This window comes from Muntiacus reevesi, chromosome 11 (genome assembly GCF_963930625.1).
Source record: "Muntiacus reevesi chromosome 11, mMunRee1.1, whole genome shotgun sequence".
Classification (NCBI taxonomy): domain Eukaryota; kingdom Metazoa; phylum Chordata; class Mammalia; order Artiodactyla; family Cervidae; genus Muntiacus; species Muntiacus reevesi.
The window spans coordinates 17,748,241-17,763,854 of NC_089259.1; the positions used below are offsets into that span (position 1 = coordinate 17,748,241).

Sequence of the window (15,614 nt, forward strand, 5' to 3'; positions counted from 1 at the left end):
TAAAATAATCCTTTTTTGTCATAGTTTTTTATCAAGTATTGGGCTTCCCTGGTGGCTCAGACGGTAAAGAATCACCTGCAGTGCAGGAGACCCAGGTTCGATCTCTGGGTTGGGAAGATCCCCTGGAGAATGGAATGGCTACCTGCTCCAGTATTCTTGCCTGGAGAATTCCATGGACAGAGGGGCCTGGCGGGCTATGGTCCATGGGGTCGCAAAGAGTCGGACACGACTGAGCGACTAACATCATCAAGTATCAGGTGAACTTTCATTGATTTTTTTTTTCATTGAATTGAAACATTCAGAGTGCCCGTCACACACAAGACCCCTTGTTAGATGTTGTGATATAAAGAAGAACAAGACATGGACTAAACCCATCACGTCATGGGAGGACCAGAAGGTCAGAACTATCAGCCTGTGGCAGGATGGGAGCAGGAGGGGACTTACATGAAGCTGGCTTGGCCTTCAGTTGATAATTGTTGAAAATGGGTGGGGGCATGGGAGTTCATCACATCTCCTCCACTTATCTATGTTTGAAATTTTCCATAAAAAATTAAGTATACCTGGCAAACAAAAGTGCTCAGAGATACCAGAATCCGAAGGATGAGGAGATTAATACTGATTGGGGATGGGGGGTGGTTTGCTCAGAGAACTGTATGGAGGAGGCGGGCACTGGTATAAGACGGGAAGAATCCATACATTCTAAGCACGGGGGACCCTGCATCCAGGGGTCAGCACCTCAAGGACAAAGATCTGGGGGCTGAGGAGGAACAGAGACTACAGAGAAAAACGGGGCCAGGGCCACTCCTTCACTCAGAGCACTCCTCTGCTGCAGCTACACCACTTCTTCCTTCTCTTCTGTGGCTGATCAGTTCCAGGCTTGTGCAGCTCAAATGGAAGATCTGGGGGCGATGCCTGTGGAGTTAGGAAACTGCTCGCCCCGCAGATTAATGCATGCAATTTGCGGTTGCAGTTTCTTGTTTCTTTTTGGCTATGCCTGGTCTTTGCTGCTGCATAGGCTTTCCTCTGCTTGTGGAGAGCAGGGGCCGCTCTTCACTGCGGTGCATGGGCTTCTCCTCCCAGTGACTCCTCTTGTTGCAGAGCGCAGGCTCTGGGCCCGTGGGCTGGGGGAGCACAGGGTCAGTAGTTGTGAGCACTGGCTTAGATGTCCCGCGGCACGTGGGACTTCCTGGACCAGGAATTAAACCCGTGTCCCCTGCAATGGCAGGTGGGATCTTAAACACTGGACCACCAGGGAAGTCCAATTTTGTGCTTATTGTGGAAAAGTAGCAGAACTTTGTATAGTCAGATGAAACTTTGTGTCTTAGCCATTGGATTGCTAGGGATCTTTATACAGTAAAATCCCACTGACCCCTGTGTAATAAACATATTGTTTAAAACATGTCACCAGCACTCAGCCCTGCAGAGAACATGCTGACCGTCCACATGGCTCAAAGGCACCAGGGACACTGGTCCAACGGGAGACCTCCAGCTAGAAGCGCTGGGGGATGCTGGTATGGGCTCCATCTGCACTTGATGTGCGTCAGTAACGTACACAGGCTTGAGCGGCAATTTTTTGTTTGTTTGGGGGTTTTTTCCTTGGCCGTGCTGTGTAGCAAGCAGAATCTAAATTTCCTGACCAGGGATCAAACCCTCACCTCCTGCGTTGGGAGCACAGAGTCCTAACCACTCGACACCCAGGGAAATCCCAGCAGTTTTGTTTTTAATAATTTTACTTGTTTATTTTTGGCCGTGCTGCGTCGTCGTTGCTGCAAGGGCTTTTCTCCAGTTGTGGCGAGCGGGGGCTCCTCACTGTGCTGGCTTCTCTTGTTGCCGAGCACAGGCTGTAGGGCAAGCAGGCTTCCGCAGTTGGGGCACATGGGCTCAGGAACTGCGGCTCCCAGGCTCTACAGCACAGGCTTGATAGTTGTGGCACACACAGGCTTAGTTGTTCCAAGGCCATGTGGGATCTTCTCGGATCAGGAATCGAACCTGTGTCTCCTGGATTGGCAGGCAGATTCTTTACCACCGAGTCACCAGGGAAGCCCAGCAATTTTGTTTTTAAAATAAATATTTAGGGTTAAGCCCTCATGAAAAACAGGTTAGCTCCCTTTTAAGTTACAAAGCAATAGGCATAATACTTGAAAAGTGTAAATCAAAATATCTGACTCTCTAAAATTCCATGTTTTCAGAGTGTTTTGCCAACAACATGCTGACCCTCAAAATGGTAAGTATCTAAAATTCAGTGTTGGTGGGTTTAAAAAAGGTAAACATTTAGGTAAGACATGGAATAATCTGATTTACTGGCCTCAGTAAGTTAAAATACAAGTTTTTGAGTTAAAATGTTAAATACTTTTAAAATTAAGTTGTTGGTCCCTGTGCGGTGTGCAGACATAATGGACCGAATTTCTCTTTGTGACTAGATCTGCCATCGGTGAAGCCTTTGTCTGGGGTCTTCCATTCTCACTACAGTGAGCAGACCAAACTAAGACATGATAAAAAGCTGTGACTTTTGCGACTATTCTTCTAAAATGAGTTATCAATTTTCAGTAGATAAAACTGACAAAGTGCTATATATTCCCTGAATGCAATTTTCCTAAGAATGCATGATTAGCATTTCTTTTCTGAGGACAGTTGGGTTCTGGCTGCCCAGAGTTATGTAGCCTTTGTGTACTGTTGGGATGGCCGTCTTGCCAACACTTGATCTGGAATGCTCTCTGTGCATGGGAGTCAGCCCTCTCGGGTAAAGGCTTAGTTCCCTGTCCTGCCAGCTGCATTGTGCAATGTTAAACAGTGCTTTTTAAACCAAAGTTACCCTCATTTTTCAGCCATTATCAGCCTTTCAACTTATCAGATTTACCATAAAAAATATTGCTGTCAATCAATGTTTATTGACAGGAAAAGATGACCATAATATGTTTCAAAAAGCAAATTGTAAAACCGTTTGTAATGAACCCTTTCCCCGGATGAAGCCATCTTTTTTTTTTTTCAATTCTTCCAAAAGTGTTCTGTGTATACAAACATATCTACTACTGTACTTCACTTTTTTCACTTAGCGTATCTTAGAGATTCTTCCCTGTCAGTGGCTGTAAGTAGATCTTACCTCATTTTTTAAAAAAGGCTTCATACTCTGGTTTCTCTTCAGATCGTATAAATCTTTCGCCTTTTACTAAAAAAGGCTTCAGTCTTCCACCGTATCTTCCTCAGCTGTATAGCTGAACCAGTTGTTTCAGCTTTTTCTGTCACATTAAATACTGTAGTTAACACTGTTCTACACTCAGCCTTGTGCCTGTATGTAACAGTACTATTCGACTTCCTCTAAGTAGATAGCTGAGTCAAAGCGTATGGACAGTGAAACTCTGGGTTAAATGTTGGCTAGTTATCTCCTAGAGGCCACACCAGCAGTACACACAATGACCCAAATCCTTGCAAACTTTATATATTAAACATCTTCATCTTAATCTGACCAGTGAAAAATTCTGTTTTCCTCTGCATATCTTTACTTTGGGTGAAATTGAGTATATTTATTTCCTTATCTTTTGATCAATTACATCTGTTGTCCTGTGACCTAATTTGTTTTTCTGTTTAATGAACCCTCCTCCAGAGCTCCCTATTTGCCCATTTTTCTACCTAAGCTGCCTTTTTCATATTGATTTATACAGTCTTTTTATATTTTAAAATTTGGCCTTTTGTCATTTGTTTCGGAAACATTTAGTCTTAAGTCTGACACATCTAAGTTTGACTTTATGCACTTTATGCAGTCAAGCATTAGTCTTTTCCTTTACGAATTCCAGTGTCTACATAATTTGTATTTTTCAGCCCACTTTTCAGGAGTGAAAAGAAAAAGAGGAAGGAGTAAATGTCTCTCAACAGGCAATCATGTACAGGTAATTTGACTTCATTTTATTACAACTTTAATTTTCTCCAGTCTTTTTTTTAAACCATTCTGAATTTTGGGTGACACAATGATAGATGATAAGATGAATATGAAAGAGAAGTTGGATGTGTCTTGGGTGTCCAAGCACATAACCTCCAGGAGGTGACCATCCTGTGGCTCCTATAGTACGTGCCCTGGTACCAAATGAGTGAGAGGATCTGAGCCCACGTGGTATTTATGGTCTAAAAACAGGCTCAGGTACAGTGGAACATCCTTACCTAGCCAAGTATTTCCCATCTACAGGATCCATATTTGCCCTAATATGTGACTCATAATTTTCTGGATTCCTGTTATGTGTAAAGCATATGAAAATGTTTTGGGGATTTGCAGTAGTTCATATAAGCTAAATTAATATGAGCCAGTAGCCTTCGCCTCTCACCCTTTATACAAGAGGGGCTTGTTCCATCTCTTAAGGTTTTGTTAGACGACACAAAAATACATTTAATGTTTATGCCTACAGACATGACTTTCAGCATAGGCATATCACTGAATTTGACAAAATTTTTCATCTTATGCAATACAGTAAGTCCCCTACATATGAACCTTCAAGTTGCAACCTTTCAGAGATGCGAACGTGTTGGCACGTCCAGGCACATAGGTTGGTTTGCTTGCCTGGCGCAGTCGCCTGTGTGCGCCCTCTACAGGCGGTGGTTCGTTGTGCACCTTACAGCCCTGCAGAGACGACCGTAGTGCAGTATCTTTATTTCAAGCACAGGACCCGAACACAGAACGGCTCACGAAGGCTGCCGCAGCCGTTCAGAACGCAGTCCCGTGCTGCCCCGTCACCTGTGATGAGAGAAAGAGAGCTCCTATCCAGACAACACTGGATCGCTTCTTCAAGAGGGTAGATAGAATTGAATCCGGCAAGGAACCAGAACCTGTGCCATCAGCCTCAGGCGTGAGTGAAGCTGCAGCTTGCCCTGCGTCTCCTGCTGCCGACCCTTCAGCTCTAGACCATCTCCCACCTCCTCTCCCTCCTCCCGTCACTAGCTCTTCCTGTCTTTCACTCAGAGCCGACTGTTACACTGTATCACTGTACTTTCCAAGGTCCAGTACTGTAGCACTAAAGGTGTTTTCTGGTGTGTTATGTATTATTTTTGTGAAAAGCACTATACACCCATTACAGTACTGCATAGCCGGCTGTGTTAGTTGGGCAACAAACTGGACTTAGGAACGCGCTCTCAGACTGGAACTTGTTCATATGTAGAGGACTTACTGTATTGAATGTCAATAGTAAAAAATCGGTGTAAGGTAATCTTGATTCTTCTCTCCTAGCCACCTCAGAGAATGGCACTGAAGGAGGAAAAGGGCGGCAGACACACAGGTTCGCTCTAAGTTTTGTCGGTAACAAATATGACTCACCGTACTTACTACCATGGATTTTAGAGTTGGTATCCCACTTTATTCTTCTGGACTTGTGGTAGTGAACTGTGAGAGTAGAAATCTTCTGTCATGACTATCCACTCCATCAAAATCTCAACAGATCAAGGTAACAGGGTGGGATGGTCCACTGCTCTTCAGTATTAGGAAAGGTTACAGTTCTTGATCTCCTGGAGAAGGGAAAGGCTGCCCACTCCAGTGTCCAGTTAAGGAAATAGATGTTCCATAATGGTAAACAGTCAATTGTGACAGAAAAAAAAATGAGGGAGACTATTATCTCAAAGATTTGAAGCTAAATTTTAGAAAATTCTATTTACATCGTTATTCTAAGCAGAGAAGTTATTTTCCCTTTTTATAACATTTCATTGTTTCAGCTTGAAAAAAAAAGAGGTATGGTGAAATTAATAGAAAAGATAAAGGCGCTGTGCTTAGGCACTCAGTCGTGTCTGTCTCTTTGTGACCCCATGGACTGTAGCCCGCCAGGCTCCTCCGTCCATGGGGATTCTCCAGGCGAGAATACTGGAGTGAGTTGCCATGCCCTTTTGCAGGGGATTTCCCCAACCCAGGGATCGAACCCAGGTCTCTCACATTGCAGGCGGATTCTTTACCAGTTGAGCTACCAGGGAAGCCCAAAAGTGCTGTGTATGTATTATCTAATAATGCTCATCCACCATTAGGGAGTGTATGTAGGATGGCTGCCCTGAGACGTACCATGTCCTTCTAAAATTCTTTTCTTATTCTTAGATGCAATTGTGAAAGCTGCTTTTCTCAAGAAATGTAAAGAAGCAGGGCTTCTTGACGCTTTATTTGAAGAAATATTAGACAAACTTCATTTGATTCAGGAAAGACTCATGGATGAAACCACTGCAGAATCAGGTACTGAAATAACAAAATTTCTACATGTAGAGATGTCTCACAGACCTACATCGTGAACAAAACAACCACCACCCTAAAGTACACATTGTCTTTATATGCTGTTTCTTTTTTCTTTTCCTTATCTCATTCTTTAATAAAGTTTATTGATCCAGATCTCTCTCTATAAGTCAACAGGATGTAAGTAATTCACAAACTCATTAATGTAGTAAAAGAAAAAAAATAGCCTGATGCCCTGGAAGTTTTAACGTTTTTCCCCAGAGGTTCATAACTGAGTGACCAGCAAGAGCTCAGAAGTAGATTCACTCACACACCTGCCCCGGCCCCCCAAACTGAGCATGTTTACTACCAAGATCTGAGAATGGCATTCATTAACTTAGTTTTGATTTGACTCAGATTCTGTTCATTGAAAAGCTAGTTGCCTTTTTTTTAACTATAAAACACAGAAGAAAGAAAGTTTAACGTTTTTGTTTGAAGACGCCTTTCAGAAACACCTCTTCGGGCAGCTTAAGTTCCATCTGTATACGCAGGTATATAGTCACGTACCCTTCTTATAAGCTGTGTTAGGAGTTTAAAAACATTATAAATAAAGCTGAAACTTAAATAACAGGTTTGTACTTTACAGGCCCACTTATACCTGGATTTTTTTCAGTAAATACTACATAATAAAATACTACCCAGTCTGTGGATGCAAAACCACAGATCGAGGAACCGCATATTTGGGGGACTGGCTATAAAGTTTAGCCTGGATTTTTGAGGGCACAGGAGGTCAGCAGCATAGCTGTCTTAAAAGGAAAAGCCTGACAGTCTGTATTTTATGAAACAATGTAAAATATATGCTTATTTGAAAGGGATTTTCTTTCTATTGGACAAAACCAAAAAGTGAAGTTCTAAACAAACACTTGCCAAAGATCACTCATTACATTCTTTTGTTTGTTTATTCTTGTCTCTGGATGAAGCACATGTAAACTTGAGCATGCCCCTCAGGACCACCTGGGAGGCTTGTTAACACAGTGGCCCCTTTGCGGGAGGGGCCAGGGACCTTTTTGATCCAGTAAAGCTGCTAGGAAGCTGCATTTCCAGCAAGTTCCCTGGGGAGGCTGCTGCTGCTGCAGGCTACAGGGGGTGCCCGCTGTGTGCTGCTCCTTGTTAGGGGTTACTTTGTGAGGTGTTTCTGCCTATATAAAACTGAAAATGTTTTTCTCCCTCCAGACTATGAAGAAATCGGGACTTCACTTTTTGACTGTAGACTGTTTGAAGACACGTTTGTAAACTTTCAAGCAGGTATGTGAGTTATAACTGAGCAGCAAAGTCCATAAATACGTCCACATTGAAATTATAAACACTAGTCAGGTGGTGAAAGTCCTATTTTAGAAGAATGTTCAATTCAGTTTCATTCAATTAAAAAGCCCACTACAAACATAAGCCCTCACACCCAGAAGAACGAACACATATATACATAGAGACACACGTGCACACAGAAATACTGCACATGATGGAAACAGTAGTTATCTGTAAGTGGCTGGATTATAGTAACTTCTTTTGTCTTAGTGCTCATTGTATTTTCCACATTTAATACAGACATAATTTTCTAATCAGAAAAAAACTCATTTAAAAAAGTAGAAACAACAAAAAAATTGACTGCAAAATTGAAGTATTTGGGCACCATGTTTGAACATCAGCAGGAATGGGTGAGGCTGTGAAAAATCACGATGCCACTGTCTCCCTCTTACTTGGTGTGATGTGCATAAATTTCAATTCTGCCGACATTAATCTTCAGATTTAATGGGGGAGAGGGAAAGTTGTCATTGATTCTACAGTTCATCATCAAAAAAGAACTGCCAAGAAATTTTTGAAAAAGAAAACCTGCTGGAAACAGAGACATAATTTTTCTATAAAACATTGAGCAGTGGTCCTTTCACCACTGTTTCAGATGCCTTTGAAAGAGGCTAAGTTTCCACACTGATGGGTCTTACCGACTTCTCCACCAAGGCTGCCACACACAGCTGGCCAGGCTCTGCCCTGCACATCCCAGGCAGGAGCGGAGGGCACGGGGTTTGGGGCAAAGGGCTCCCCCTGAAGTTGAAAACAAACCGTGGCCTACACTCTGTTCTTTTCCGGAGATGTATTTGTCTTTCTGGCAAATGTATTAAGAAAATACTTTCCCTGTAAAGAAAATATTAGTTCATATTCTTCTCTCAGTATGCACAAGCCTTTCTCATTTTTGTTTTCATAATACACATTTCTGCTTGAATTTTGTGTTACATTTATAATCGGCAGGAAAATGTTGTTTTTAATTTACCAACAATAGTTTGTGGTGTTTTTTTTTACCAGTCTCTTGAGTGTGTCTGCATACTTCTAATGGGAGTACCTTTTTTTTTAAAGCACCCACTTTATTTTGTATTTTGTCTTTCGTGTGTGTGTAGTTTTCTTTCATATAAAAGTGACATGTTTGGAACATGTCAGTACCTAGGTGAGTCAGTTGGGAATACATTACAGTGTATTGTTTGTGGGGTGTGAGCACCAGGAAGAGACACTGTTAGAAGGAGACACTATTTGGAGTTGCATGAGAACCAACTTAGAAGATTTAACTTCTGATACTCCCAAGTGATAACTCTCGTGCTTAATTCGGCCTTTCCAATGTTCCAGAAAGTTAACTACAGATATACAGATACTCTAAGAAAAGATTATGTATGTATATATTTTAATATTCTTCCATTTTCAGGTTTTTAGAAAATGACATTGCCGTTGAGTAATATTATAAATTCATAAAGCCTAACTAAAGTAGCTTCTAAGTTGCCACAATAAAAGCACTCCTATTTCTAAATAAAGCCAGAAGCTTTTATGTAACATTAAAACTAGGATGCGTTTGTCTGAAAGATTTGCCTTACCCTTGGTAGTCTAACCACATCCTCTCCCAATAAATGGATAATGTGCAGCATGAAGGTTATACAGTCGCTGCTTTCAAATCCTCAAAGATATACAGAAGCTACCTTTTCTAATTGTATACACAATTTTAAAGATTTATGGACCCACCTTAAGTGTGATACATACTAGAATTCGATCCTGAACTAGAAGAGGAAGCAAAGGCATGAAAGCTCACAAGACCCTGGATCCTTTTCATTTGGGGCACAGTGCTGTGTACTAACCACTTTCTAAAGAAGCTAGAAATAGTACATTATGTATAGAACTACTGAATAACCTGAAATAACTTCCTTCTAACAGCAATAGAGAATCAAATTCATGAATCTGAAGAGAGGCGACGGCAGCTGAAGGAAGAGATTGAGCTACTTCAGGATTTAAAACAAACCTTGTGCTCTGGGCTTCAGTCAAGTTCCACTTCAGATTCTTCTCTGTCTTCCTAAGAAGGACCATTTCCTGAGCCAGGAATCGAGCGCAGTTGCAAGCAGGGTGAAAGCTGGAGACCGGCCTGTGAAAGCCACACACCTTCAGCACCAGGCCCCTGGGGTGTCTCTGCTCCTTGCCCGCTCTTACCTGTTCTTGCTGATGGGCATCTGATGCCTGGTTACTGCCTCCCCTCCTTACGGTCATCTCACTTCTACCTCTCTCCCACTAGTAAAGTATTCCTCAGAGTCTACTTGAGTAAATTAGACCATGCTTCCCATGGCTCTTAAAAATCCTTTAGTGGCCTCTTCCCCTCCCCCACTCCAGTGAGCTAAGTGGATGCCAGGTGCTCCCGCCCCAGGGCCTTTGCACGTTCTGCTCTGTGGTCTTCACCGAGATCGTCCTTTCTCCTCACGTCTCTTCTCGGCATAAGCCACTGTACTGCACACCAAACCACTGGAGTATAAGCAGCCTATGGGCAGAAACTCCCATTCCTATGTTTTTCTCCCTGTCACGTTTCTAGCAGCTAGCATGCTCAGTAAACGTTAAATGCATAAACTGTTTTTATCTTTTGAGACTAGTTCCAGCCCATAATGCCTCTTTGATATAATAAATTTTAGTATTATACATTACCAAACCTCTCTGCTTTTGAAATTTCTATTCATCCAGTCACCACATGGGTACAGTATCGTCAAAATAAACATTTTAAACTGGCCTCTTTGGAGGTTTTTCTCAGCCTAACAATATACAGTTCAGATGTTAGGTCCTATTCATGTCTGACCTCTGAAAACTTCACTTTCATGTTTCTACCTTTTTACCACACTATCTGATCCACAATAGTGGTACATTTCAGCATGAGTTTGATCTGAGTCCCCAACACAGTATCTGGCACATAATACACTCAAAAAAATATCTGTTGAAGAATATGGTGTAAATGAAGAACATGTCCATCCCTGCTGTAATGGCAGCCCCAGCCCAAGTCACTAATAACTGGGGGCAAAATCTCTGGTTTTCAAATTTGGCCACACATCAGAATCATCTGAGGACAAACTACAGAAGCCAAAAAATCACCTCATCTCACAGGCATACCAAAGTTACAACTTGCTTCCCAGGTGGTACAGTGGTAAAGAATCTGCCTGCCAGTGCTGGAGAAACAAGAGATGTGGGTTCAATCCCTGGATTGGGAAGAACCCCTGGAGAAGGAAATGGCAATCTACTCCACTATTCTTGCCTGGGAAATTCCATGGACAGAGGGATCCTGGAGGGTACAGTCCATGGGGTCACAAAGAGTGGGACATGACTGAGCATGTGTGCCCATGCACACAACACACACAGAAGTACTATGGATCAAAGAGACTGAACACATGCACACACACACACACACACACACAACCCTGCTATCGATCAAAGAAACTGAACACATGCACACACACACACACACACACAACCCTGCTATCAATCAGAGATTGAGCACATGCACGCACGCACACACACACACAACCCTGCTGTGGATCAGAGAGACTGAACACATGCACACACACACACACACAACCCTGCTATGGGTCAAAGAGACTGAACACATGCACGCACGCACGCACACACACACACACACAACCCTGCTGTGGATCAAATAGACTGAACACATGCACACACACACACAACCCTACTGTGGATCAAAGAGACCGAAGGTACCTCACAGTCTTTTCTACAACTAAAGATAAAAAGAAAGAAGCATAACCAGATGTGTGGTGGTGCAAAAACACAATATAGTCAAGTCCCATACTTGGGGGTGAGTGATCCACAGATAGGATTAAAACTGCAGAGAGGTTCTCCCCAAGGAATAATGGGTCTGAGCCTCACATCAGCGTCCCCACACCGAAGGGTCTTGTGCCAGGAAGACGAGCCTGCAGAACATTTGGCTTTGAAGGTCAGTGGGGCTTACCTTTGGGAGTCCCAGAGGGCAGGAGGAAATAGAGACTTCACTCTTAAAGGGTGCACACACTCATGCTCCAGGGCGCAAGCATGAATTTGAAAAGAGCCTGGGACAGACCTACCTGCTGACCATGGAGCATCTCCCCGAGAGCTGGGAGGCAACTGGAGCTCACCTGGGAACATAGAGACCGCCCGTTTCTGGGAGCTCACTCTACCGCGTGGACACCGGTGGTAGACCAGTGGCAAAGACCATTCTGGAATCCTCCCTCTAGCTTTAGCCTCAGGATGAACTGTGCCTCTGCTCATTAGCTTATAGGTACCAGTACTGGGAGAGCTTGGGCTTCCCAGGTGTCGTAGTGAAGAATCCACCTGCCAATGCAGGAGATGTGGGTTCAATCCCTGGGTTGAGAGGATCCCCTGGAGGAGGCCATGGCAACCCACACCAGTATTCTTGCCTGGAGAATCCCATGGACAGAAGAGCCTGGCAGGCTACAAGTCCATGGAACTGCAAGAGTTGGACACGACTTAGTGACTAAACAGCAGCAGCAGCTGGTATACCTCAGGCAGAACAACTGGGGTGGGGACAGAACCCCACACACCAGCAGACCTGCCACCCTAAGACCCCCGAGCCCAGAGCCACCCCTGGACACAGCCCTGGCCGCCAGAGGGCCAGGCCCCAGTGCAGACAGTAGACCTGACCGTCCTGGGACCCGGCTCTGTCCACCAGTGGGCAGACATCAGTCCCAGACTCTCCGGAGCCCCAGTCCACTCACCAGTGAGCCTGCTCCAGCCTGGGGACCAGCCTCGCCCGCCTCAGGACAACCACAGCCCGCCCCCCGGCAGGCCAGTACCAGTCCCGGGACCAGCTGGGCCCAAGCCCCGCCCACCATGAGATAAACCCAATTTCAAGACACCCCTGACCCAGGACTTCCAAGGTGGTCCAGTGGCTAAGACTCCGCACTCCCAATACAGGGGGCCTGGATTCAATCCCTGGTCAGAGAAGTAGAGTCTGCATGGTGCAATTAAGAGTTTGCATGCCACAACTAAGATCCTTAATGCTGCAACTAAGATCCAGCACAGCTTAAAAAAAAAACTACCCCAGACCCTGTAGCCAGCTGTATCAGGAACTGACCATACCCACCAGGGGTATGACACCAGTTCTGGGACCCCAGGGCCCTGAAGCGAGACCCCAGGACCTGGATTCAGCCACCAGGGGGCAGGAACAAGCTCCAGAATCTCCTGGACCCAATTCCTGGTTCCAGTGAGCCAGCACCAGCCCCTGGGCAAGCTTCGCAGGGTTTCACAGCCTCGTGATCCACCTGCCAACCAGTGGTCAGCTGCCTCTGTACAAGGCAGGGCCTGGCAACCCATCAGACCAAGAGGCCAGCCACACCTTCCAAACTGCCCACAGCGGTCAGCCTGCCACAGCAGAAAGACCCACACAGATGGGCACCCCTAGAACATGCAGCTCTGGTGAAGAGGGAGGGGTGCACTGCTGGGACACAGAAGACACCTCCTACTAAAGGCCACTTCTCCAAAGTCAGGAAACATTACCAACCTCCCCAATACACAGAAATAAACACAGTAAGTTAAATAAAATGAGGTGACAGAGAAACACTTCATCCCAGATGAAAGATACAAACCTAAAGCTAAGCAGAGGCAGAGTTCCAAGTCATGATCATAAAGATGACTTACACTTGAAGTTGCTCAGTCAGGTTCGACTGTTTGCGACCCCATAGACTGTAGCCTACCGTGCTACTCCGTCCATGGGATTTTCCAGGTGAGAGTACTGGAGTGGGTTGCCATTTCCTTCTCCAGAGGATCTTCCCGACTCAGGGATCGAACCTGGGTCTCCCACACTGAAGGCAGACGCTTTACCATCTGAGCCACCAGGGAAGTCATAAAGATGACTAAACAACTGAGAATAAGAATGAATGAACAGAGTGAGAAATTAGAAGTTCTAAAAAAAGAGAAAACATAAAGAACCACCAAACAGGTGAAGAATACAATAACTGAAATGAAAAACACACTAGAAGGAATCAAGGGCAGACTAAAATGATACAGATGGACAGGTCCATGAGCTGGAAGACGGAGTGTTGGCGATCACTGACGCTGAATGGAAAAGAAAAGAAAGAGGGCAGTTGAAGAGATCACTGAGACAGTAACAATCACGCCAACATTCATTTTATAGAGAATCCAGAAGGAGGAGACAGAGAGGGCCTGAGGATACATCTGAAGACACAGAAGCTAAAGACTTGCCTAACCTGGGAAAGAAAACAGTCGCCCAAGTCCAGGAAGCAGAGTCCCAAATAGGATCAACCCAAAGAGGACCACACCAAGACATATTGTAATTACAATGGCAAAAACAAAATAAAGAGAGAATATAAAAAAGCAACAAGTTACTTAGAAGGAAACTCCCATAAGGATATCAGCTGACTTTTCAGCAGAAACTCCGCAGACCAGAAGGGAGGAGCATGACAGTATTTAAAGTGATAAAAGGGAAAAAGCTACAACCAAGACTACTCCACCAGACATGGCTCTCGTTCAGATCTGATGAAAATCAAAAGTTTCACAGACTAGCAAAAGCTAAAAATGTTCAGTGCCACCAAACCAACTTTACGACAAATGTTAGAGGAAACTTTTCACTGGAAAGAAAAAGACCACACAACTAGAAATATGAAAATTATAAAAGGAAAAAACTCGCTGGTAAAGGCAAACATACAGCAAAGACAGTAAATCACTCATGAACAAAGTTAGTAGGAAGGATAAAAGACAAAAAGTGAAAGCGTTAGTGCTTAGTTGCTCAGTCCTGTCTGACTCTTTGTGATCACATGGACTGTAGCCCGCCAGGCTCCTCTGTCCGTGGGATTCTCCAGGCAAGAATACTGGAGTGGGTTGCCATTCCCTTCTCCAGAAAAGACAGAACTAAGAGTAAAATATTTATGCCTACAAAAAGAAGTTAAGGGATAGACAAGACAAACAGATTTAAAATGTCACAAATAGTCATCATGAGGGAAGGAGCATATGATTATAGTGCTATTAAAATGCATTTGAAATTAAGAGATCAACAATTTAAAATAATCACATATACATATACACAGACTGCTATACAAAAACCTCATGGTAACCAAAAACCAAAAAAACTGTAACAGAGAAAGGAATGCAAACATAAACTAAAAATAGTCATCAAATCACAAGGGAAAGAGAACAAAAGAAGGGGAAAAAACCAAAAAGAAATACAAAAACAGTCTACAAACAGAACTACAGAACAATTATTGAATGGCAATAACTACAGACATATCAATAATTACAAATGTAAATGGATTAAATGCTCTCATCAAAAGACAAAGACTGGCTGAATGGATACAAAAACATGCTTCCTGCAAGAGAGTCACTTCAGATCTAAAGACACATGCAGACAAAGTTAAAAGAAGGAGAGGCATTCCATGCAAGTGGAAATCAAAAGAAAACAATACTGCACCAGACAAAATAGATTTTAAAACAAAGACTGTTAAAGAGGTAAAGAAGGACATTACATAACAATCAAGGGATCAAACAAGATATAACAATTGAAATATATAGATATCCAACATGGGACCACCTAAATTTATAAAGTAAATATTAACAGACATAAAAGGAAAAATTGACAGCAACGCAATAATAGTGGAGAACTTTAACAGCCCAATTACATCAATGGACAGATTATCCAGACAGAAAATCTGTAAGGAAACACTGATCTTAAATGACACATTAACCATCTACAGAACAAAAAGACAACCTACTGAATGGAAGAAAATATTTGCAAATGATATGAGAATAAAGGGTTAATATCCAAAACATGTAAATGGCTCATATAATCCAACATAAAAAAAAAAAACCCCAGCATGATTAAAAAATAGAAGACCAAAAGGGACATTTCCTTACAAAGGACATGGAGATAGATGGCCAACAGGCACATGGAAAGATGCTCAACACTGCTAAATCCTCAGGGAAATGCAAAAGTATCATGAGGTATCACCTCACACCTGTCGGGATGGCTATCCTCAAAAAGACCATAAATAGGGGAGTTCCCTGGTGATCCAGTGGTGAGGATTTGGCACTTTCACTGCCGTGGCCTGGGTTCGATCCCCTGATATTCACAGCAGCATTA

The 15,614-nt window shown here is 43.4% G+C and overlaps 1 protein-coding gene across 4 annotated transcripts in view; it reads left to right on the forward strand.

Moving 5' to 3' along the window:
• SETDB2 (SET domain bifurcated histone lysine methyltransferase 2) overlaps positions 1-10,169 on the forward strand; it is an 80,460-nt gene extending 70,291 nt beyond the window's left edge. For 2 of the 4 annotated variants that reach the window (XM_065901975.1, XM_065901972.1), the window contains 7 exons: positions 2,190-2,224; positions 3,817-3,884; positions 4,605-4,832; positions 5,210-5,258; positions 6,059-6,190; positions 7,400-7,471; positions 9,413-10,169. In XM_065901975.1, coding sequence (XP_065758047.1) covers positions 2,190-2,224; positions 3,817-3,884; positions 4,605-4,832; positions 5,210-5,258; positions 6,059-6,190; positions 7,400-7,471; positions 9,413-9,552 — 724 coding nt within the window. In that variant the 3' untranslated portion in view covers positions 9,553-10,169. The remainder of the gene's footprint in view (positions 1-2,189; positions 2,225-3,816; positions 3,885-4,604; positions 4,833-5,209; positions 5,259-6,058; positions 6,191-7,399; positions 7,472-9,412) is intronic. The other 2 variants (XM_065901973.1, XM_065901974.1) reach the window with 2 other exon arrangements.
• Positions 10,170-15,614: the final 5,445 nt, after the last annotated feature.